This window comes from Carassius gibelio, chromosome A8 (assembly GCF_023724105.1).
Source record: "Carassius gibelio isolate Cgi1373 ecotype wild population from Czech Republic chromosome A8, carGib1.2-hapl.c, whole genome shotgun sequence".
Lineage (NCBI taxonomy): Eukaryota > Metazoa > Chordata > Actinopteri > Cypriniformes > Cyprinidae > Carassius > Carassius gibelio.
The window spans coordinates 8,334,540-8,358,117 of NC_068378.1; the positions used below are offsets into that span (position 1 = coordinate 8,334,540).

At 38.4% G+C, this 23,578-nt stretch overlaps 1 protein-coding gene across 2 annotated transcripts; it reads right to left on the bottom strand.

Moving 5' to 3' along the window:
* Positions 1-245: 245 nt before the first annotated feature.
* LOC128018332 (2-oxoglutarate dehydrogenase complex component E1) lies at positions 246-22,856 on the bottom strand. Of its 2 annotated transcripts, none has more exons than XM_052603783.1 (23): positions 22,693-22,856; positions 20,801-21,219; positions 13,921-14,109; positions 11,796-11,898; positions 7,826-7,941; positions 7,471-7,625; positions 7,070-7,216; positions 6,862-6,952; positions 6,573-6,752; positions 5,120-5,248; positions 4,860-5,039; positions 4,611-4,763; positions 4,419-4,521; positions 3,756-3,884; positions 3,517-3,667; positions 2,924-3,051; positions 2,658-2,836; positions 2,494-2,565; positions 2,266-2,391; positions 2,099-2,171; positions 1,704-1,867; positions 1,461-1,615; positions 246-1,372 (listed from the first exon to the last, which is right to left on the bottom strand). In XM_052603783.1, exons 2-23 carry the CDS (start codon positions 21,023-21,025, stop codon positions 1,252-1,254), a joined length of 3,069 nt encoding a protein of 1,022 aa, XP_052459743.1. In that variant the 5' UTR covers positions 21,026-21,219; positions 22,693-22,856; the 3' UTR covers positions 246-1,251. The 2 variants fall into 2 exon arrangements, with proteins under 2 accessions (XP_052459743.1, XP_052459744.1); XM_052603784.1 differs by lacking the exon at positions 11,796-11,898 and adding an exon at positions 12,217-12,310.
* Positions 22,857-23,578: the final 722 nt, after the last annotated feature.

Below are 23,578 nucleotides of genomic sequence, written 5' to 3' on the forward strand. Positions count from 1 at the left end.
ATTTCATGCATTACCATTATGTATCCAGTGAAGCGGTTCAACCTCATATAAGCCATATAAGTTTTCATGTTGATTACTACATGAATTGATTATTCAATACAACCTATATATTTTAAAGTCATTTTACACACCTTTTGTAAGTTTACCAAGTCCCCAATCTAGTCTACTAGCACAAGTTGTGTCATTCTGCATAATCAGACACAACCCAGTTTCTCAAACGAATAATAAATGAACAAATTCAAACATTTGAGAAGTTAATGAGTTTATTGTATGAAGCTAAACCGTTATGAGGACAGAATCTTAATCCTCAAAAAAACCTAAATAAATAAAATAATTTGCCCTCTCTTTGAAAAAGCCAAAAAGAGGTCATCAGTTTCTATTTAAAAGAGTGACCACAAACAGGTGTAATTCTGTCTTGCTTGCCATATTAAATGTTCCTGCTGCTGGGTTGGGCTGTATGGCATGCATTATCAGAGGGCAAATGAGGATTTGAGTTCTGAAGGGAATTCTGAAGTGAGTATACAATGCCATCTACAGACAATGATACAGAACCAGAAGAGGCACATACAGGTAAAGGTGTCAGTGGTAAAGTCTTTCCTCCTCTGAAGTCATTTTTACATGAATATAATCATACAACTGCAACATTCACTTCGGAAAACTGTTTTTGCTTCTTACCAGAAAACAGTGCAAAGGTACAGATAAAGTGTCGTTTTTACCACTTAATTGACAATCTTGCCTACATATGAGACTTTGTAAATGTATAAGCCAAAATTCCCCCAATTCAGAATTTAGCCCACAATTATCAAATAAAGAAAAACAAAAGAAAAAAAAAACGTACAAATTAAAACCATAGAGCCATTGAGAATAGGGACACCGACAACCCTACACGAAAGCTCAGGGAAATGTCTCTTAATTTTGTGAGGCTATTGATGCCGATTACTGTCCAAGGAAGTTTTTACCAGGATTGGAGCTGTGCTTTGGTTGAAAATATATTAGAGGTCTATTCAAAACAACATTTGTGCTGTCATTTCTGCTTAAGCAAGATAAAAAATAGTTTTATCTCTTGTGGTTTATCATTTGGTGTTGTTGAACTGGGCAACAGTGGTGACTAAGGCTTGAAATTAACATTATTAACAAAACAAAAACCCTGAACACGTTGGATAAACTGTATCGCTATTCTTAGTGTATTTGGTTGCGGGATGAATGGGGTGTTTCTGAGTTTTTGTTTTCTCTGTGGACTGAAGGACAGGTTTAGACGTGGTCTTTGAAGGCGTCCAGGTTGAAGGCAGTGTCAAGGAAACGCTTCAGCTCCAGAAGATGGGTGTTCTTGTTTCCTGTAGCCGGGGCGGCGACAGGATCACGTCCGGCATACCTGCACCCAAAACGAAAGAGAGTGAGGACTGGCAAAAACACGGAGCACCTGGAGTGTCACGGCTCTACAGGAGAAGACGAGAGATTACCAGACAGGCTTGGCACGGTTGATGGTGGTGCGCATGCGGGGCTTGACGTAGTCGTAGTATCCCTGGTTCTTATGCTCCTCTTGACACCAGACCAGGTCAGCATTGGGATATTTCTCAGTCTCAGCCTTCACCAGGTCGAACGGGAAAGGAGAGAGCTGTGGAGGAGCGAGAGAGAGAATGAGATCATCACACAACAATGAGAGAAAGCAAGCACTGCTGCTGTTCTGCTGAGGACGGCGGTACCTGCTCAATGCGAGTGATCGCCACAGAGTCCTCCATGCTGCGTGCTTTGCGTTCGCGCGTGAGCTCATAATAGACCTTTCCTGTACAGAAGACGATGCGCTTCACCTCTGAGGGGTTTTGAGTGACCGGTCCATCATCTGGGATCACGCGCTGGAAATGAGTGCCTGAAGAGAGGGACATTAGATAGAGTCATTTATTCACATGATGTTTTATGCAAGTTTTATTGCTGCTATGAAATCATTCATTGTGTAATCCGTGTTGAATTAGTGTTACTTCCTTGTTTTTTTAACAGTGGATTAAACCCTGCTGTTTGTTCTGTAAAATGTGAAAAGCTTTACAATATTTAAATAATTAAATCTTCCCTCTGAAACACAGCAACAAACAAAGTTTCTGACCTGGTAGCATCTGGTCAAAGTTAGACTTGGCCTCCGGATGACGCAGCAGAGACTTGGGAGTGAAGACAATAAGCTAACAACAAGAAAATGAATAAATCAGTTGGATTACCAATAATGCATTTGACGGATCCGTGAATGTCCAGATACTCTCAGACAGCTGAACTCACGGGTTTCCTGAAGGGAAGAAGGATCTGCCTCCTTATTACATGGAAATAGTTGCCGGGATTTGAACAGTTTACGACGATCCAGTTGCAGTCATACAGCTGACGCACCTCAAAGTCATCAGTGGCTTTCTGCAGGCGAAATAAAAGGTACATTCATGTATTCATTCTGGTGAAAGACTATGAAATCTTTGTTTATAACAACACCGTATTAATGTTTAGAGACAGTCTTACAGGACTAAAGTCCGGGTCATCATTGCACATCTGCAGGAAGCGCTCTGGACGGGCAGAGGAGTGCTCGGGACCCTGTGAAGGAACAAAATAAATCCAGATCATCTCATTTACAGCCAGTACACAGAGTAGTGTGTAGAGAGAATTGTGGGTAATAATAGCCTTACCATGCCCTCCATGCCATGTGGCAGCAGTAAGACAATGCCGTTCTGGCGAACCCATTTAGCTTGGCCAGGGCAGATGAACTGGTCGATTATACACTGAGCCGTGTTATGGAAGTCTCCAAACTGGGCCTCCCACAGAACCAGAGCATTAGGATTGGCCATAGCAAAGCCCAACTCAAAACCTAAAGAAAACCACACAGAATGAAAGAAAACATGAAAGTGTCTATGAGCGTGCTCTTCCTTTCATTTAAGCGTAAGCGTCTGAATACCTAGTACTCCATACTCCGACAGAGAGCTGTTGCAGACAGTGTACGGGGCTTGGTTAGGGGACACGTGGTTCATGGGAATGCAGATCCTCTTGTCTACGTTCTGGTCATGGAGAACATGGTGACGGTGACTGCAAATAAAGCAAACAACAGATCAGTGACCTCTTACACCAGCCTAAGATCCAAACTAATGCTGCCTTTGAAGGTGTCGCTTATATAAAAATGGTCTATCACACAGAAATGTGCAGACATTACTACCCATCTACATTTACCGTATTTTTCGGACTATAAGTCGCACCTGAGTATAAGTCGCATCAATCCAAAAATTCATCATGATGAGGAAAAAAACATATAAGTCACACTGATCTATAAGTGCATTTATTTAGAACCAAGATCCAAGAGAAAACATTTCCGTCTCCAGCCGCGAGATGGGCGTCTACGGCTGGAGACGGTAAAGTTTTCTCTTGGTTAATTTCTCTTGGTTCATGTCAAATTAATTTTGTCGCAGGACCAAACAAACTATGAAAAAAAGTGTGACTTATAGTCCGGAAAATATGGTCAATTGATAATATATGATAATGATTATATGTTTGTACCTGAAGGTTCCTCTCTCCACATCTTGGCCGCTGAGACGCACATGGATGCCCTCCTTGAGCAGAGAGCCAAAGGCCATGTACTCTCCCAGAGCCCAGTCCACGGTCCTGTTCTTGATCATGTCAGCACGGCCCTTCAGAATACGACTCAGACCTGCACATGAAGGGAAGACGAGTATTATTGTAACAGAATGCATGAAATGTGTGCATATGTATGTACTATTTTTTTAGATCTAGTGCACCTCCATGAATTTTGAAGTCCTCCACGGGTACTGATGACGCCACTTGTCCGATGTGGGACAGCTCCTCCTCTGGCAGACCAGTGGATGGGCAGCTCATACTCTTGGGCTGACCGTCCAGAGTGAAAAAACCTGCACACCAAACACAATGTCTGTGTTATTAGATCTAGAAACACATGAAGCATTTTTAAATCAGTATTGCTTAGTCAGAGGTTTTGACCTCACAATACAAAGTCTGGCACATACTGCAATTGTCATAACCAGGCAAAAAATATATAAATATATATCTATATTTTTGGTCACGTATGCATGTCTTCTCCAATCATTGAGTCGGTTTAAAAAAAACCCTTGCAAACTCATGCTCAACTGCTTCCACCAATTTTGAGCACAACACCCACATCCAAACATCAAACGATGCACAGAACCAAGTCTCCGTGCTACATTCTTTCTTTTTCGATCACTTAGTTTGGTTATACATCCCAATATGGAGGAAAAGATCTGTCACTACTTCTGTTTCATTGAAACATTAAATTCATATATGCAATATGTATGAAATATGCAATGAAAGATCCATTGTCTGCCTGTGGACGTACCTTTCAAGTCTGACAGTATTTCTTTAACAATTTGGGTCATAATTCAAGGATGTAATTCAATAATATCACACACCTGGCCAGGGGGAGTCCAGCCAGTGCTTGATGTGGAGGATCTTCTCATCCTTAGAGCGAGCATAAGCTTCCTCACAGATTTTGTCGTACTTGGAAAACTCTTCCTGTGGAAACAAGAAACGGGTGAAAACACTTCGGAAAGACTAGCTGAAGATACAAGGCAGCTGATTGGTTCTGGGCAGGAGCATCTGACCTCATACTCCTGTAGTGAGACGGCACCTTCGGCGATGAGCTTCTCGGCATATTTCTGCAGAACTCCCTTCTGCTTCTTGATCTGTTTGTACATCAGTGGCTGGGTGAACATCGGCTCATCCATCTCGTTGTGGCCATTACGGCGGTAACATACCTAAAGGAATGAAGTCGCATGCCTGATTGATGTCATGAACTAGAACAATAAGTCCGAATAACGCGTTTATAAAAGATGCAAAACACTATCACACACCAGGTCCACCACCACATCTTTGTGGAAGGTGGCTCTCCACTCTGCGGCCACGTTGCACACGTACACTACAGCTTCGGGATCATCTGCGTTGACGTGGAATATGGGGGCATTGACCACACGGGCAACATCAGTAGGATACGGAGAGGAGCGCGCCATACGAGGATCTGTGGTGAAGCCGATCTGAGAAGGACGTGCAGAGGGGATGTGTTAGCATGTATTGTCATGAATGAGTTTGTTTGTGGGTGTTTGTGCTCATGCACCTGGTTGTTGACCACCACGTGCACAGTGCCATGTGTAGTGTAGGACGGCAGATCGCTCAGATGGAAGGTTTCATAGACAATGCCCTGACCTGCAAAAGCAGCATCACCATGGATCAAAATGGACATCACCTGAAACAAAAACACACATGGGAAAGAACATTTAAAAGCTGTTAGTTATTTAAAATAGATCTTAAAGACACTAGGGATGCACCGATATTAAATTCTCAAATATACATATAAGCCACATGTGACAGCATGTCACTGGTCATGTTATAATAAATAAATGATTAAATAAAGTTCAAAGAGTTTTGTTTAAAACTAGGGGTGCTCCGATCACGATCGGCCGATCGTTATGCGCATCTCGTCAGTAAAGCCGGTTCTCTAATCAGCGGTTAATTCCATCAGGTGCGTGATTTCACATAGAGCAGCTGTTACTACACAGAGCCGTTGTTAACTCTCTATTAACAATGACTCTGTGTAGTAACAGCTGCTCTATGTGAAATCACGCACCTGATGGAATTAACCGCTGATTAGAGAACCGGCTTTACTGACGATCGTGATCGGAGCACCCCTACACAGTATGGTATGGGGCGTAACATTTCTGTCACACGTTTGAGGTATTCAGCCAATCACAACGCACTGGACAGCTGGCCAATCAGAGCACCTTTTCAGACCGGTGAGCTTTGTAAAAATTGTCAGATTTAAAAAAAAAGACTGGGCACAGAGGAGAAACAATAATGAAACTTTTTTTTGAACCTTAAACCACTTAAACATATTGCATTATACAAAATTATTTTTAGCTACATCATATGACCGCTTTAATGGGTCACACTACACTATGTGCAGTGTGAACACCAAACCAAACCTTTAGGTGCTCTCATGAGAACTAGAGCCCCAAAAAAGTTGGTGGTCAGTGAGATTTCTTTTCTTGAAATCAAAACTTTTATTCAGTAGTGATGCATTAAATTGATCCAAAGTGAAGACAGTAAAGATATTCATAATGTTACAACAGATTAATATCTGAAAATAAATTCTGTTCTTTTAAACTTTATATTCACCAAAGAATCCTGAAAAAAGGATCATGGTTTCCACAAAAATAAAAAAACAACAACTGGTTTCAACATTGATAATAAAATAAAATGTTTCTTGAGTATCAAATCAGCACATCAGAATGATTTCTGAAGGATCATGTGACACTGAAGACTGGAGTGATGATGCTGAAAATACAGATTTACATCACAGGGATAAATTACAGTTTAAAATACATTAAAATACAAAACATTATTTTAAATTGTCAAAAATATTATATAATAGTGTTTTACTGTACTTTTGCTAAAAAAAATAATAATATGCAGCTTTGAAAGAAAAAAAAATCTTAACCTCATTTCTTTGATTGATAGTGTGTATAATAACACCAGGACACAGCCCAAGTTTGCTGCCCTTTATGTCTCACCTGATTTCCTTCTGTGTCTCCGCAGTAGAACTGCTCCGCTTTAGTCTTGCCCTGCACCACCGGGTTCACCGCTTCCAGATGGGAAGGGTTGGCCATCAATGACAAAGTAATATTCCTGTCAGTCACACGGTTTATCCTCCTGTGGTACATGCCCAAGTGGTACTTGACATCTCCTGTACCCTGTAGAGGTTCAGACACATTTCATCAATTGCACTGGTTCCTATGTCTGTACTGATGATTAGTTTCACAAGGATCCTAAAAGTGCACACAGATGCAAAACGTCACTTACCTCATCAGCAGCTTCCAGTTTAGAGTCAAACTGACAGAAAATTTGCTCCAGTTCCTTACGGATCACATTAGCAAGCACGTTCAGACGGCCTCTACAGAGAAAGACCGAAAGAGCAAGAGAGTTTCTATCTGATACCATCTGTCATGGTAATATCTGTTTCCACTCCTTTATGCTCATCTGCTTTCCACATTTTAATTGTTTCATCTACCTGTGAGGCATTCCCATGATGACCGTGTCTACTCCCTTATCGCTGGATTTATCAATGATGGTTTTGAGCGCTGGGATCAGACTCTCACATCCCTCCAGCCCAAAGCGCTTCTCAGAGGACCATTTCCTCTGCAGGAACTCCTCAAACCTGCAGAAATCAGCACACACATATTACAGAGATCCAGGAAACAACTAAAAAGGGTTTCAAGAAGAAAATATCCATTTAAACATTCCCAGTTTTGAGAAATGCATTACACCAGACACACCAATTTAAAAGTTTTGAAAAAATAGTTGGTAATGTGTCAGTTCAGACTGAGAGAAACATTCACATGTTTTTGAAGAAAAGGTTTTATGAAGGTATATACCTTCGCATGTGGCTTCTGTGTGAGTTTTTTTGTGTACCTGGTGGAGCGGACCATGCGAGCCAGCAGTGTCCTCTTCTCCTCCAGGCTGAACTGCATCACTCCAGGCCTCTCAAACTTCTGTCTGATCCACTGACACTGGTCCAGGTCATTGATGAACATGAACTCAACCCCTATATGCTGGCAATACGCCATCTGAGAAACAAAAAAAAACACCCAATTAAGTACCCAACCACTAAACAACAATGTTAGTTAATCATCAGTTTCTGGGGACCCCAGTGGGCTCCAGGCCCCTGGTTGAGAACCACTGCATCATGGTAGTCTTCCTAGGACACTGAGTGATAGAAACATTCAGACAGACCCGAGGCTGAATTATTCCTAGCGTCCTCACTCACCTCTAAGCGGCGGATGATCTCTCTGAGGGGCAGAGCGCTCTCATTGCCCCCGATGAAGGTAGTGGTGGGCAAGTGGAACACTTTATCCAGATCAGACTCTTCCAGCCCATAAAAACCTGAGAGCCAAACACACAACACGTCCAACCCAACCCAGAGAAGAAGGACAGGGGGAGAGGGCGGGGGACAGGGTCAACAGAAAGAGAAGAAACACAAAAGAAGGCCAGCATAGATGCCCGTGGATAGAGGAGAAATGAAAGTGACAAAGTGGAAGGAAGAGAAAACAAACCCGAGTGAGAAGGGGGAGATATAAATGACAGAGACAATGAAACAAGAAAAAGTAAATCAAGACAGACAGGGAGAGAAAAAAACAAAAAACAAAAAAAAACAAGCATGTGTGAGTTAGTTGGGGGATGAATAAAGTAAATGTGAGGATGCCATGCACAACCAGAAACACAGGGGATTGGAGTGATATGGAAGTAGACCACAAAAAGCACCAGCAAATAGCACGATCAAAGTTAAATAATAGTTACAGCAAAGCGAACAATATATACAAAGAACATGAAGTGTAAATAGATGGATGGAAAAGGAGAAAGAATGAGAAAATTAAGACAAAAGATGGATGGTTTAAAAATAGTTGAGAGTTGGGGTGTGGGGCAAAAAAAAAGAAAAGGATAAAGTGGGTTAAACAGCATAATCATTGTCAATAATATTGGTGTTAATAACTCTATTATAATTGTTGCATTAAATTCATCCTGAACTTAACATGTAAATGAGCAGCTTTGATTGTGAGCTGCAATTAATGTATTGAACAGTGAAGAGCCCATCTAGTAGTATAATGAGACTAATTTAATATATTTGTTTATTATTAATTCAGCAGCTCAAGTCAAAAACTGAAAGATGATGTACTATTTCATATACAGTTATACTGTGTACACTAAAGTACATATATTATGACACAAAGTACAGCTCTGATATAAGTGTGTAAATAAACATCAACATCTGTACTATTAACAATGGTTATGGTTCATTGTTATGTTTCCTAGGCCTCTAAAAATCAATAAGGAAATAAAGAAAGAAATAAAAAGAGAAACAGTCATCGAATGTAATTTGAACTAGTATCTGTCTGTATAAGTTTCATGATTTCATGCTTTTAGATTACTACAATTTCAATTTAATCATTAAAAATGAAATCTAGAAAAAATAACAGGCCAAAAACTGAACCAAAAAAAAGAGAAAAAAATTAAAAAAAGGATCAGAACACAGGAGAAAACCTGAGTTTGGGGGAAGAAAAATTTTAATTAAATTTTATTACTATATTGGATTTCATAGGGCCCCAATATCCTTAAACAGGGATGATAAATATTTACAAAATATAATATTTAAATAAACAAATAAATACATACATACATTGCAATAAACACTGATCTCACAAAACCTGTCAATATGTCCAGGTCACATTTCAAATAATAAATAATAATAATTCTATAATAAATAAAATGTTTTGAGAATTTAAGGCCCCCATTTCTAAAAAAAAAAAAAAAAAGGGGGGGGGTGTTCAATTGTTTCTGATTTTAGAAGAAAGATGAGCTGGACATTTGGTTGTTAGATTCACCATTGAACTGCACACATTCAGACTCCCAAAGCATGTGTGTGCAGGCTTCAGACAGATTCTCTATAATCCACAGCAGCACTACGATTTCAGATACCACAACATGCGGGTTAACAGCTTGGCAGATGTGTAGTCTTTGAGTATTAAACTGCCTACAGTTTCTCTGAAACACTTCATATATTTGGCAACAATTTCATAAATGGATGGAAAATGAGTATTTACTGCTGTTCATTCAGTACCTACGGCTGGACAGAGATAAACACATGGAAACTAACCGGTCTGTGTTGATCATTTTGGATGTTTGGCAAGGAGTGCAAAAAGAGGCAGCCATGCACCTGGAGGCATATGAGCGGGTGTGTTAAAGACAGAGACCGACCTATAGTAGATCAGAGTGTGTTAAAGACAGCGCTAATGAGAGCAAGGCAGACGGGGGAAATGGGAGAGAGACTGAGGGAATGTTTCTAGTGTGTTTATGTGTGTGTCTGGATGTGTGAATATACAGAAGGGTGTGTGTGTGTGTTTGGGGGATATTACAAGAGGATACACGTAGCCTTTATTAACTCCCACATAAAGTTTTCCTTCACCTCATCTGAAGCTAGTGAACAGCAAAGCCACCAAAATGCATTCCACATTAAAATAACCTCCCCAAAAAAGCCAGCCCTTGAGCAGAAGAATTCATCACTACAATCACAATGTTCACATCCCATCCCAATTATCACTTCTTTTTTAAATGCGTGTGTATCCTACGATCTTTCAACAGCATTTTTTATGACCTGATCTTTTACGGCTCATTAGAAATATTCAGAGTTGTTCAGAATTTAAAGGCTGATGATTACTTGATGTTTGCCTTTTCTTTGTTTTTAATAATAAATAGGAAATGTGTTTACGTTATTTCACTTATAACTGATACAGATCACGGTTAGGGTTGGGTATCGTTTCAATTTTATCGATTCCTAGTTTCGATTCCAATTAGATAAAAAAAATCCTATATATCTATATATATACACATTTTTTTTTTTTTTTAAGTAAATCAAACATTTAGATGTCAAAGATGTATTCTGTCTTTTTACAACGCATTCTGTTGCAGCTGAATAACATGAGTAAAACTCAGCAGCCTACAAAACACTGCAAGAGGAATTTTGCCTGTGCTTTAAAAAAATACCATAGCAAAAACAACTAGATTCATATACATTTCAAATATTAAGTGTTAAAGTAAACAATAAGTAAATCAATTAGGAATATCCTTAATATATACACAACTAAACAAAATTTCAGGTACAGAAACTGCAATTAAAAGTTTAAAAACACTGCATAGTTTTCTTTTTATAAATAAAATAAAGATTCATCAATTAAAGTTATTAAATGTATTCAGTCAAGATCAGTGAATGATTCTTTTTCATTCTTTGATTAACATTAATGACAGGCAGCGTATTTATTAGGCTGTTGTCTCGAAGCAAAAATACTGTACATGTGTGTTTTCTTTCTCATCTGTTCACGTAAGACAAAAAGGGCCGTGTTTATGATGAGGATCCTGACGATCAGACCTAGAGGGACTTCTTTTTTGTAGACACAAGATCGATCACTATATAAAATCGTCAGATCGCCCACCGCTACTGCACTCTAGAACCGAAAGTTCTAGAATGACACCTGCAAATTTTCAGGACTTTCACAAATCACATTAAACACAGTAAATCAGAGCAAATAGTTTTAATAAAGTTTAAATAGTTTACAGTCTCCATATCTTTTAGGCTACGTTTAAAACTAGTGCGTTCCATTTTAAAACTGCTCATAATTTCTATTCATTTTCCACTGATTTACTGATGAGAATTTGCTGCTTCCAGCACTGTTTTCTGTTCAGTGATACTCGCTGTTCATATGCCAATGATATTTAGCGTTTATAACCTGTCTTTTCTACGACGAACATCCATTACACTTCCACGTTTAGTTCTGTAAATAAGAAACGCAGAAAAACATGAAGCTAATATATGTGATTAGACAGTTTATGATTTGTATGATTTTCATAAGATTCTGGATATTTTCATACTAATGGCCTCTTTCAGAAACATTTAATGACTAAAATCCTCATTAGATCACGATCGGAAGTGATTACAAACATTCAATTGGTGGTTTAAAGTGAGTTTCGAGTAAAAGCGGAGTGTAAATCTTAAAAAAAGCCCTAAAATGCTTTCCAGTAAAGTTGCCCAGACAAGTTTCTTCAATCATCAATTTAACACAATTCCCCATCATAGTGAATAAATTATAAAGGTGGAGCTGACATTCAATAACCAATGGTCATGGAAAGCAGTTTAACATCCTAAACAAGTCCTAACCAAGATTTGGCGGACATTCACAATTCCTCACCCAGTTTATCCGATGATGTAATAATGTCATTGGGAACGCATGAATCCAGATCAGTATCCATAATCCCCAGAGGGTCCAGCTGAGCCACATGGTGACCACGTATCTACAGAAGACAAGAGGTCCCCCCACAAACATGGGAGCCGAGTGGAAAACCACCCAGAAGGGAAAGATATCGAAGAGGGGAGGAAGAGGGCACAGAAGAGGATGTGCAGAGCAGCAAGAGAACAAGAAAGTTGAGATGATATAGGAGGTGTGATTGAAGATGAAACGAAGTGTCGTGTGCAGAGGGGGTTTAAAAACAGGGGAAAGAGGAATTGAGAGAAATGGGGAGAGATAAAGGGAAGGGGAAAGCGACAATCACACAAAACAGGCTCATTAATGGTGGTCTGTTGAGCTGTGTGGGACAGAAAACATTTCTCACCAACATGCTGGAACCCAGTAGCTACTGGGGACTCGTCAAAATTTACACAATTGATGCCAAGTGGGTCAAGGTTTGCATTGTGATGCCCCATTACCTGGAAACAAGGCAACAGCAGTCACAAGACATGAGGAGTCCACCAAGCAGATACCATGACTGTGAAATCAAGCCCAATCTTTCTCAGTATCACAAACGTGAGATGTACAGTAAAACTATGCAACCAAAATGAGGTATTGCACAATTTGAGTTCTTAAATCAAATGGGACTATCTGCTAGAGATCGACCAATATCTAATTTACCAATTAATCACCACCTTTATGAAACCATTTATTTGCTTTATGGAACTACTGGTTATCGGGAAAATCAACCGAGGTAGTTGCAGAATCAGATCTTCTTTTGTTGTTGTTGCTGCTAGTGTTGTTAAATTCATCCGTGTTCCACCGCAGCCAGTGGGTATTAAATCAAAGTCAAAGATGGAAACTGTTCACCTTTTCTCTAAATTCAGCATTGAAAATTGAAAAATATATGACAGTTATAATTCAAGCTGTATTACTACTCCATATGATTTAAAAAGAAAATTGTCATTGTGAATTTGTTTTTTCAAAACATTCTCATGTATCAATGTTAATTTTGTAATAAAGTTCAGCACTAATTAAGTTTTTAACTGAAAAGTAAATGAAAGTTTTCATTGATATCACTTATATTAGAAGCTATCGACTAAATTAACCAATTATCAGCCAGATTTTTCACTTTAGCTATCGGCAAACTCCAATACTGGTCGATCTCTGCTATCTGCTTCGTGGATGTTCTCCTGTAACCTCAAAAAGCATCTTTTATTTTTTTTTAACTTTTTTACAAAATGAACATGGATCTCTTACCTTCACACTGCAACTCAAAGGTAGCACTGGAATATCACTTTTAAGACAGTATTTTTAAAGAAACCTCACTAGGGCTGTGACGGTGGCTGATTTTTACAACCACGGTGGTCATGGACCAACAACCGCCGAGGGCGTGGTCGTGGTGTTGATATATATATATTTAATGTATAAATTAAACGCTAGCGATGCAGCGTGACAAAATACTCATTATAATCAGTGATGCTACACTGGATGCAGTATGACACGACATGATAAATCCCCCGTTCGGTCTGTGAGGTACTGACACAGAGTTCAAATGTCCTGTGTAGACACTAGACAGACTAAACCTGTTGGAACGCGGCGGTGTTGTGTCTGGTTTATTTTTATGTCTCGTTTGTTTTTGGCCAGTTTGAAGAAAGCTTCACCAAACCTGACCAGCCAGGCGTTTGCGATCACGCGAACTTGTGCAAATGTGGATGGGTGATAAATGGAAATGGCTCCAGATCAGCGATGTAGTATTTGGTTTCCCAACAAGGTCCATTGCCCAACGCTAAATTAATTTGCTGAATGCATAAACTGTATTTTTCTTGCGATCAAACCTGCCAATCTAAAGGAAACGCTGTGTATGGTGTCTGAGGTAATTTGTGAATTACCCTAGACTTACCATAGAATGTGCAACTATTACTGTTATTACACTTGTATACATAAATTTGTATTACGCTTGCTATAGAGTGTGTGACGTCACGTGTACTACCACTGGTGGCAGTAGACAACCGCGGTGACGCAGTTGTCACGCAACCGTCACAGCCCTAAACCTCACAGGGTTTTTTTTTTAAATCAGCATTTGTACCTGATAGGCCCTGATGAGGGACTGGACTGCCAGATGGTCTTCCACCAGTTTCTCCACTTTCGGCTGAGCCCCCACCAGAGACTGGGCCTGAGGGAGCCCGGCCAGACTCACTCCCATTGGAGGAGGACTCTGGTAGGCTGTACCCGGGGGGGCACCAGCATTAGCATTCCTGAAGAAAATGTCCCAAGACTGGAGAACAGAAAAAAGAGCCAGGATTTAGTCTCTTTAGGTAGAGACTTAAGCTGCAATCAATAGATAATAACATACTGAACTGGATATGACACTACTAAAATCATTTTAAGCAACATCTAATAAAGCAGGTAAGAATCCTTTAACATGGTGCCTCAGTTTGGACTGTGCAATATGCACAAAAAAAACCCTAATTTGATTGGTCTTGCGATTTTAATCATGATTTTGACACACACAGACATGCTTTACAGTCATAAATGCATTCATTATGAATTTGAAACATATTTTCAAAAGAAAACCAATTAAAGCTTTATCAAAAAGTTGTAACATGTCTCTAGAATGGATAGAAGTCAGAATAATCACTAAGTAAAGATGCAACAAAATATCTAGACAAATGGCAAAAAAAAAAAATAATAATAATAAAAAAATGATTCCCGTTTCCAGGGATTTTTTTTTTTTTTTTTTTTTGCTATGCACAGCTCATTGTAGTTGTGCCTCAGGTGTTGAAATAGATTTGTTATACATTATACAGCATGTGTATGCGGTGCAGATTAAAATAGTGCGCGAGCGCAAATCTTTCCGCTCGCACGCAGATTTACTTTGCTTTGACACAAAACCAGACACGCATGATCAGATACACGCTGCTCTCACCAGGAGCACAGTTGTCTCCTCCTCTCGCTATTCTCTTGTGCTAGATATTAATTATTTTCGCACATTTCTAACCTTTTCCGTTCACATCTTTTACCGTGTGCAGTGTAAACGCTCTGATCCATTAACATGGGCTCGGAAAAAACTACACATCATAGACAGAGCTTGTGAACTTGGCGTTACGTAGGCATATGGCCAGTCTGTTCTGTTCTCACACTCCATTTAGTCACACTGCATTTTGATTGGATCGGATAGCATACTGCGGGAGGTCGGGGCCACGGAAAATCATGCTATAAAGCGATTTAGAAATCGCGCATGCTCAAATCGTGATTTTATGACGATTTCGATTAACCGCACAGCCCTACACTGTTCCACAGTGTCATTCAATTAAATTGTTAAACTATAAAAAAAAAATTCTTACAAACATCGATTCGCTACAGGAGGCTTTTATCCATCCCCCGGAGCTGTGTGAGACACTTTTTATTAATGGATTGCCGCTATTTATTTAACTTCTTTTGGACTGAAGCACTGCAACACCCACCAAGTGCCATTAAACAGCTTGAAAGCTCGAAGACAAATTTTAGTGTAACTACGACTGGATTTTTGAAAGAAGAAAGTCATATACACCTAGGATGACTTGAAGGGGAGTAATTTATGGGCTAATTTTCATTTTTGGGTGAGCTAACCCTTTAAGCTCAGGGACAACTCATCCAGCAACATTTGTGCTACAGAGAAAAATGGATGTTACAGACTTTAAATCATGTTGCTCTCCCAGAAAACTGGAATCAGCTGAATTAACACTTAATACAATATTTCAAGGCATTTTTTAATAATTAAACTGATCCTCACAATTAGGATAGAGACCGTTAATGCTACTTTGTGTTTTTAATGCTTCACCAATATAATGTGAAGTTAAAGAAGATGTTCAGGGATTGTGGTACTTTCCCTGATTGATTGATTGATCATAAATGAGCTGGAGCTTTACAGTGCATTAACATTCATATAAACACTGGTCTCTCTCAAAGCATGTGTGTACATTTACACATAATACTCATAATGTTCAATAATGATGGTATTGGAGCCTTTTGAAAAGGTATATAAAATAGATGCCAATGATATTCGATACAGATTATTATTATCACAAGGAATTTCAAATCTTCATTTCTTTCAAATTTAAAGGCAGAATTTTGCTCCTAAGTGAAAGTTGTAGAACCCACATTGTTAACTTTGTTTTTAAACTACTCTTTTTGGTCAGAACATGACAAACACTTGACATTTTGCCTTAAAATAAATGCATTTATAGAAGTTGAATTTCTTTGTTTCTGCATGATCTAATGAGTGAGTCTAATGAGTGAGTCTTTGACGCATATCTTATTTTATATTTGTTTTTGGTCTCTTAGACATGCATGTTAAATAAACCAGTTTGATTTCCATTTGTCAGGTATCAATTTCAGGAATTAATAGATCTGGACAATTATTGGACAAGACGGCTTTTAATAAAACTTGGCTAGATCAAGGATGTAGTCCTGGCGGGCCACTGTCCTGCAGAGTTCAGCTCCAACCCTGATAAAGCTCATCTGCCTGCAGCCTTCTAGTAATCCTGAAGAATATGATTAGCTGATTCTGGTGTGTTTGATTAGGGTTGGAGCTAAATTCTGTGGCCATTCTGACTTTGCCCATCCCTGGGACTAGGATCAGTAACCCTCAAATCTGGCTTGCAAGATCCAACTTCCCTGCAGGGTTTAGTTCTAACCCTAAAAAAAACACACACCTGAGTTTGCTAATCGGTGTCTTCAGGATCAATAGAAAAATCACAGGTATGTTTGTTTGATTAGGGTTGGATCTAAAAGTAGATCTCACGAGCCAGATTTGCAGATCACTGGACTAGATGATTTAGTGAGAACTTGAAAAAAATGGCTGTGGTTTGCCCAAAAGAGTCGGGTACCTTCAACACCCATATATATATTTATATATATATATATATATTAAAAAAAAAACCTTTACCAAACCTTCAGACCCTGAGTGAATGCCTGATTCTAGATGGGTCAAGAGACCTGGTCATCATATTTGGAAGCCCAAGTATATCTTGCCACCATTGGTGTCTCTACGTTCAATTTAACTCACAATGGTTTTGAGAAATGCAGCCCTGGTCCAGTTAACGTAGGCTGTGTTTACACTGCAAATCTTAATGCACAGATCCGATTTTTTGACTATATCCGATTTTTGGCCTCCATGTTTACATTCACTTTTGATGTGACTGATATCCGATATCTGTGTTTACATTAATTCACACCCAAAATGATTTTCAGTGATAGCTCTACTATGCACATGGTAGACCCTCAGGTTTTGAATGGGCTGCTATTAAAATTATTTATATAATTCATGTTGAGTGGCCATTATTATTTGCCAGCATGGCCAACGGCTGTCATGGCACAAAATCTGACTGAATGGATAAAGACCAGAAAATAACAGTAATTTTCATGTTATTTTGAATTGAGAGAGAGAGAGATAGAGAGAGAGAGAGTGTGCATGAGCGAAATAGTGAAGCTTGTTGGTTTAAACAGCAAAGTTATCACCTTATTGCTGAGAAATGTAATTGAGCTTTTAGTAGCGAAGCTACTGTATTTATAATAAGGTGACCATATGAGCCATTTTCCCAAGACGCGAACTTGCCAGGATTTCTATATTGCCTAAAACATCCAAAGAAGTTTGACCAATAACAAGCAGGTATGTTACATAATCAAAAAAATCATGGCGTGTGAGAAGGTGAGATCTAGAGAGAATGATTAAAGTGTCGTGACATTCAGCCAAAACTGACGAAAGCAATGCAAATACGTACATGTTAGGTGTTTGTTTGTTCAATCAAATTTAAGGGCATCGCTGCGCACCGATCATTGTATGACACCAAAGTACCAAGATGTGATTTGTGATTTATAAGGAGTTGTCTGCTCTGCTCTCTATAGCTCTTATGAATGCAATTCATAAGAATGCATACAATGATCGAACTGCACAGCACAAACAGCCAAAATCTGGATATTTTAGGCAATATAAAAATCCTGGCAAGGACGCGTCCCGGGAAAATGGCTCATATGGTCACCCTAATTTATAAAAATAATGGGAAAGGGTTGGAAAACCAGCTCCTGAATGTTGCACACTTCCTTACATACACGTTCCCAACCTGAATAAAATGTGAGAGCATACAGCACACCAGCATTTAAATGCAGTCTTTAAGAACAAACGTGTCATCCTCACATTTTGATGACTCTTACTTCTGAGGAGAATCGGATGTGTGTCTTTAGACGTAAGTCAGATGTCCAGATATTGGATATGTTTCTGATTTAAAACCAAAAGCAACACAGTTTGGATGCAAAAAAAGAAATAATAATAAAAATAATCCAATCTCATGCAGATTTTTGTGTGCAACCAATTCCGATCTGTGTAAGATGTGAGCAATAGATAAATAAATAAAATAAAACAAAACCATGATTTATTTGGGTCTATGGGAAACAGGGGCTTTGGGTCTAGGGTAACGACTGCTTTTTGGACCCAGTCTGTGGCCAGTCGATGAATTGCAGTTTAAATCACGTATGTGTCGGTTTCAAGAGAGAGACCGGAATGTTGTCGCTTGGTGTAAATGCAGCCATATATACATGGTTTCTGCATGTTTTATAAAATGGAAATGTAAGGCTTTAATTAAAATTCTAAGAATAAATTGAAGGGAACACAATGCATCAGTATGTTCTCTAAATGTGCTTGTTAAGTGTACGATTAGTTATAAACTGATCTCCATTAATTCAGTTTTATGACATAATACTCTTAAAGTTATTTTTTAAAATCTTGGCTTACATAAATTTTTATGTATGCCATGTCATAGCATTAAGGCTACTGTAATTTGCCCCCTGACTAAGCATTTAAAGAATTTAGGGGAAACATTTAAATAATCCTGTAAAGAATGCAGAATCGAATCATCATAATCTAATCGAATTTAATTGTGAATCAAATCGTTATAAATTAGCAAAAATCTTTCTTGAATCAAATCGAAAACCTATTAATCTTGAATGAATGAATCTATGAATCGTGAATCTATGAATCGTGAATCTATGAATCGTGAATCTATAAATACTAGTTATTAATGTTGTGCGCTGCGCTTGGGCTGAAGAGCTGAATGAACACCGGTAAACTGAAGCGCTTTGCTGGCAGCTTAATTAACTCAAGGAAATGCATCAGAGAGGAGATTTATGAGATATTTATACAATATAAACATATCACAACTTTCAAGGTAATTCAAATTGAAAATGACTGAAGGTGAAACACCAGTAGACTATTATTAAATAGTCTATAAATATTCTGTAAAAACAATGAACAGCAGCTTTCAGCCTGATGACAGTCATAAGCATAACATTATAAAGAGAATAGTACCGTATGAAAAGTTGTGAATTCAGTGAATTCATGTGAATTTCAGCCCCTTTTTTAGAGGAAGAAGAGCACGTCGAGTTACACCTCTGACTAACATGTAACTTAGTTCAAGTTTCATGCATTTGTGTCTTTTCGTGCATATATAAGTTTTAATATTACATTTATGTTGTATAAATATCGGATTCTCATATAACATAATTAACCTGCTAACAAAGCACTTCAGTTTAACGGTGTTCATTCAGCTCTTCAGCAACAGTGAACACAGCTTAAAAAGTAATGCTGCTTTTTGAAACAATGCTAGCTATTAATTAAAGATACTTTTTCAAAATCATTGATATATTATTATTAATAATAACAACCACCACTTATTTTCATAATATTGACCAGTGACTTGTTTGCATTATTTTATTCACTTGGAAGGCTGTTATGTCTGATTTCTGTTGAAGTGTTTAATGGTGAGACTTTTTTTGTAATCAGGCTCTCAAAAAGTATAGAAAAATGTGGATTTAGATATATATATAAAGAATTATCGGTATCAGCCAAAATGTTCATATTGGTGCATCCCTAGGACGTTGCACTTACATTTGAACTGTGAAGGTATTATAACTAAAGGTCACAAAGACACCATGTGTCACCGTGTCCTGGAGCCGTCACACTCTCATGACTGCTCTAAAAATACTACAGGGATTCCAGCAATGTGAACTTACACATACTGCAGACAGACTGAAATTTAGTGTATATTTGTATTGGGACAGTTTTTTAAATTATGACAAGAAGCCCAAGACTTTTTGTTAGGGACTGACAAGGGAGTTGAGCTATTAGAAGGGTTTAAATTAATTGTTGCATTGATGCATCATGACAAGGATGTGCACGATTCTGCATCGATGCAGTAACAGACCATAATCGATTATAGCCTACTGACATCATACGCAACTGTGGTTAAATACACTTGAATCTCTGAATAATTTTATGTAGACCTGTCACGATAACAACTTTTTGTTGTGCAATACATTGCCCCAGAAATAATTGCTATAAACTATATTATTGCCATTTTAAGACCATTTCATACCACTGAATATTATGATTATAGATTATATACAAGCATAATAATGCAAGGCAGCTTACACACTTTCAAATGACGAAAAACTTTTAATTCTTACTTTGTGTATTGAGTGTGTATTTAGATCATGGAAATTTAACGAGAACCTGCAAAAGACACAGGAATGTGGAATGCAAAAACATGGTGACGTTAATTTTTATGTCAATATAATGGGCAATATATTGCACGATCAAAAATGATTGAGGTCATGTACACATTATGCGATAAATCTTTATATTGATTGTAACAGGCCTACTTTTATGCAACGAAATTGACGTAAACACAGTTATGTTTTCAGAACAAAACAAAACATCTGATATGAAGAAACAGATCTGTGCATTAGTGTGAATGCAGCCACTGTCTATGATCTCATCAGTAATAATCAAACAGCAATAATGCTGAGGAAAAAAGAAAAACCCATAATGATTGTCTGTAAACAGCTGGAAGGTTTCAGCCATTGGCACCACAGAAGAGAGGTCTCTTCTTTCCTTCTTCCCATAATGCACCTACACGTCCCCTGCCTCTTACCTTGTGCACACTCTTGGGATTCTCCAACCATGCATAGTACATCTCCTCGACATAGTTAGAGCTGGTTCCGTTCAGAAACGGCTCTGCGGCCCCCGGTGCCGTGTAGCACCTGAATGGCTGAAACGTCCTAGGGGTGGCCGCTGGCCTCTGCTGTGACAGATGTTTAGCAGTCTGTGAGGCCGTGATCGGCCGGAGCCGTGCCACACAAGTCCTTAAGCGGTGCATCGCAGTCTTTTAAACAAGCACCACCCACACTCAATAGTTCCTGGATGTCCCCAGTGCCACAACAGAAAAGAGAAGTGTCACCTCCTTCTTCTTCTTCTTCTTAAGCTCAAACGGAAAAGGCGTTTCAATTTGCTGGGGAAGAATAGATAGCCCAAAAAGCCCTTGACCGTTTAATCCTATCTGTAGTTTGTACTCTGGAGAGAAAAAAAGAAAAAAAAAAAAAAAAGGAACAGACAAGTCAGAGGTGCATTGAAATAAATTTGATCTCAACATTTAAGAGACAAATAGATTAGATGGATAGGAGGACACTGAGATTTTTAGTGCAAAATCAACACAAACAGGTATAATCAGGTACAACAGTAAGCTGGAATCTTAAATCATCAAAATAAAACATCTTCATACGGCTCAGAATGTAATCTCATTTCATATCTGTTTATGCAATTCTGTGCTTTACGTGACATAATGGCTGCTTCCAGAGAACAGACAAAGGTCAAAGAGCTAGTCGAGCTCCCGATAAAGACTATGAGCTCCAAAGGATTCATATTGTTGAGGAAAATAATTAAATACTTTGTAAACTGTAAAAGGCTTGGTGGTTCTTAAATATACAAAGTAACTGTGGAATACAAATTGTTTCAGAATGGTTTTGGCTGGACTGACTGACATCGAGTCACACAGAAATGATAACTATGCAAAGTGTTTGTTGAATGATGAAAGAAACTGAGTGAACTTGGAATTTATTTTTCCTCCAATTGATATGATCCGCTTTCCCGACCTACACCAGCATAATTCAGATAAGTGATGTAATGCGGTCACGGTGACTTTTGATTCTTGAACATTTGCAACAAGAGAGGTTCAGTATTACATCAATACTAATGCACATGAAGAAATGAGTTCAATTTGAAATCACCCTAAAACATACTACAGATTATACAACACAGAGGTAAAAGCATCCTTTATCACATGTCTGATATGTAGCCTAATTTATAACATTTATCACCAGGAGTGTAGAAAACTCCTGTGAATAACATTAATAAATAAAGCATATTACAGGACCCTTCTCTCCCTCCACACGCCTGTGTTTTGACCTTGCGTCCACGTTCCACCCACAGGACCCGCCCACTGCAGATATTCAGAGCGCTGATTGGCTGGAGACTCCTAACCCCGCCCACCGGACATGCCGAGTGGAAAGCTAACTTAGACTCGGAATGTCAATCATAATGTCCTTTCCCTAAACATGGGTCTTATAGAAATATAAGCAGCCCACGCTTACCGCCGAATACTTAACATAAATCTTATTAATTTAAATGGACTGTTCGACGTATCGGTTTCAGAAAAAAAGACACAATACTCAACGGTTTCTTTTTGTGAACCGCGACACCTTGAGCTAGCAACAATAATGAGCTAATTAAAGGTCGGTTCAGGCATGTCAGGACAGTTTACTATTCTTTAACTAACGGGCTGACACTTAACATAAACACCTACTTGTCATAAGATATCAGGTAACTTTCTGTCACACCAAACAAGAACAAGCTGCTATGCTAATTAGAATTATTTTTAAGTATGAAACGAGTCTCATCGTTGGGTAATATACCGACATGGTAATCAAACATGCATTTAACGTCGGTCGGAAGTGTGTACATAATGCAAGAAGAAGGACGAACACTTACTTGTGCCGGCTGTCTTTGTGAACTGGTTGTGCACCGGAGTCCGCTGAGTGACAGAAAAGAACCAGACTTCCGTTACGGAGAACGTCAGCCGCCTCCGACGTCACTGCTATATTTCGCGCGGCATTTTTACTTGCAGTGAAATCAAACTCATTCCACCGAATCGGTTCTTTTGAACCGTTATTTTCAAAGAACCTTTCAAATTGATTCAACAGTTCTTGATTTGAACGTAATTACGTCATCGCGTGACATCCGTTGATCCTAAATGTTCCAGTTATGTCAACAAACAATATTTTACATAATTGCTGTAAACGTTTTAATGAAACCATTTAATTATTAATTACGATTTCAGGCGCTTCTGGGAAGTTTCTACTGTCGGACAGAGTAAAATAATACAATTTCACATGATGTGTAAAGTAAACGCCAAGGTCGTAACGTTACATTAGATGTGTGACTGATTATGGATTTATGGCAAATGTACTAATATAAGTTTCAACTACTAATTAGGCTACTAAAACAATAAAAAATGCAATAAAAAGCTAAATATAAATATGTACAAAAAAACGAATGAAAAAACTAAACAAATAAAAATGACAAAAGAACATAAGAAAATGACTAAAACTTAAAAAAATGAACATTAAGAATTTATTGATACTAAATAAATGAATTAATTTGATATTAATAAATATTATTGTGTATAAACACTAAAACAACACTGACAATAGTGTTTCCAATTAACATGGCTGACTAGCTCATGACACCGATTCACTGAAAAGTTCAGTCTCAAAAAATAATTGCGTGTGAGTTCGATAGAGTTCGCCAGTCTCAAGATAGATTTTGATTAATATGCTTAAGTATATATGTTTTTGCTTATTTATATGGTTATATA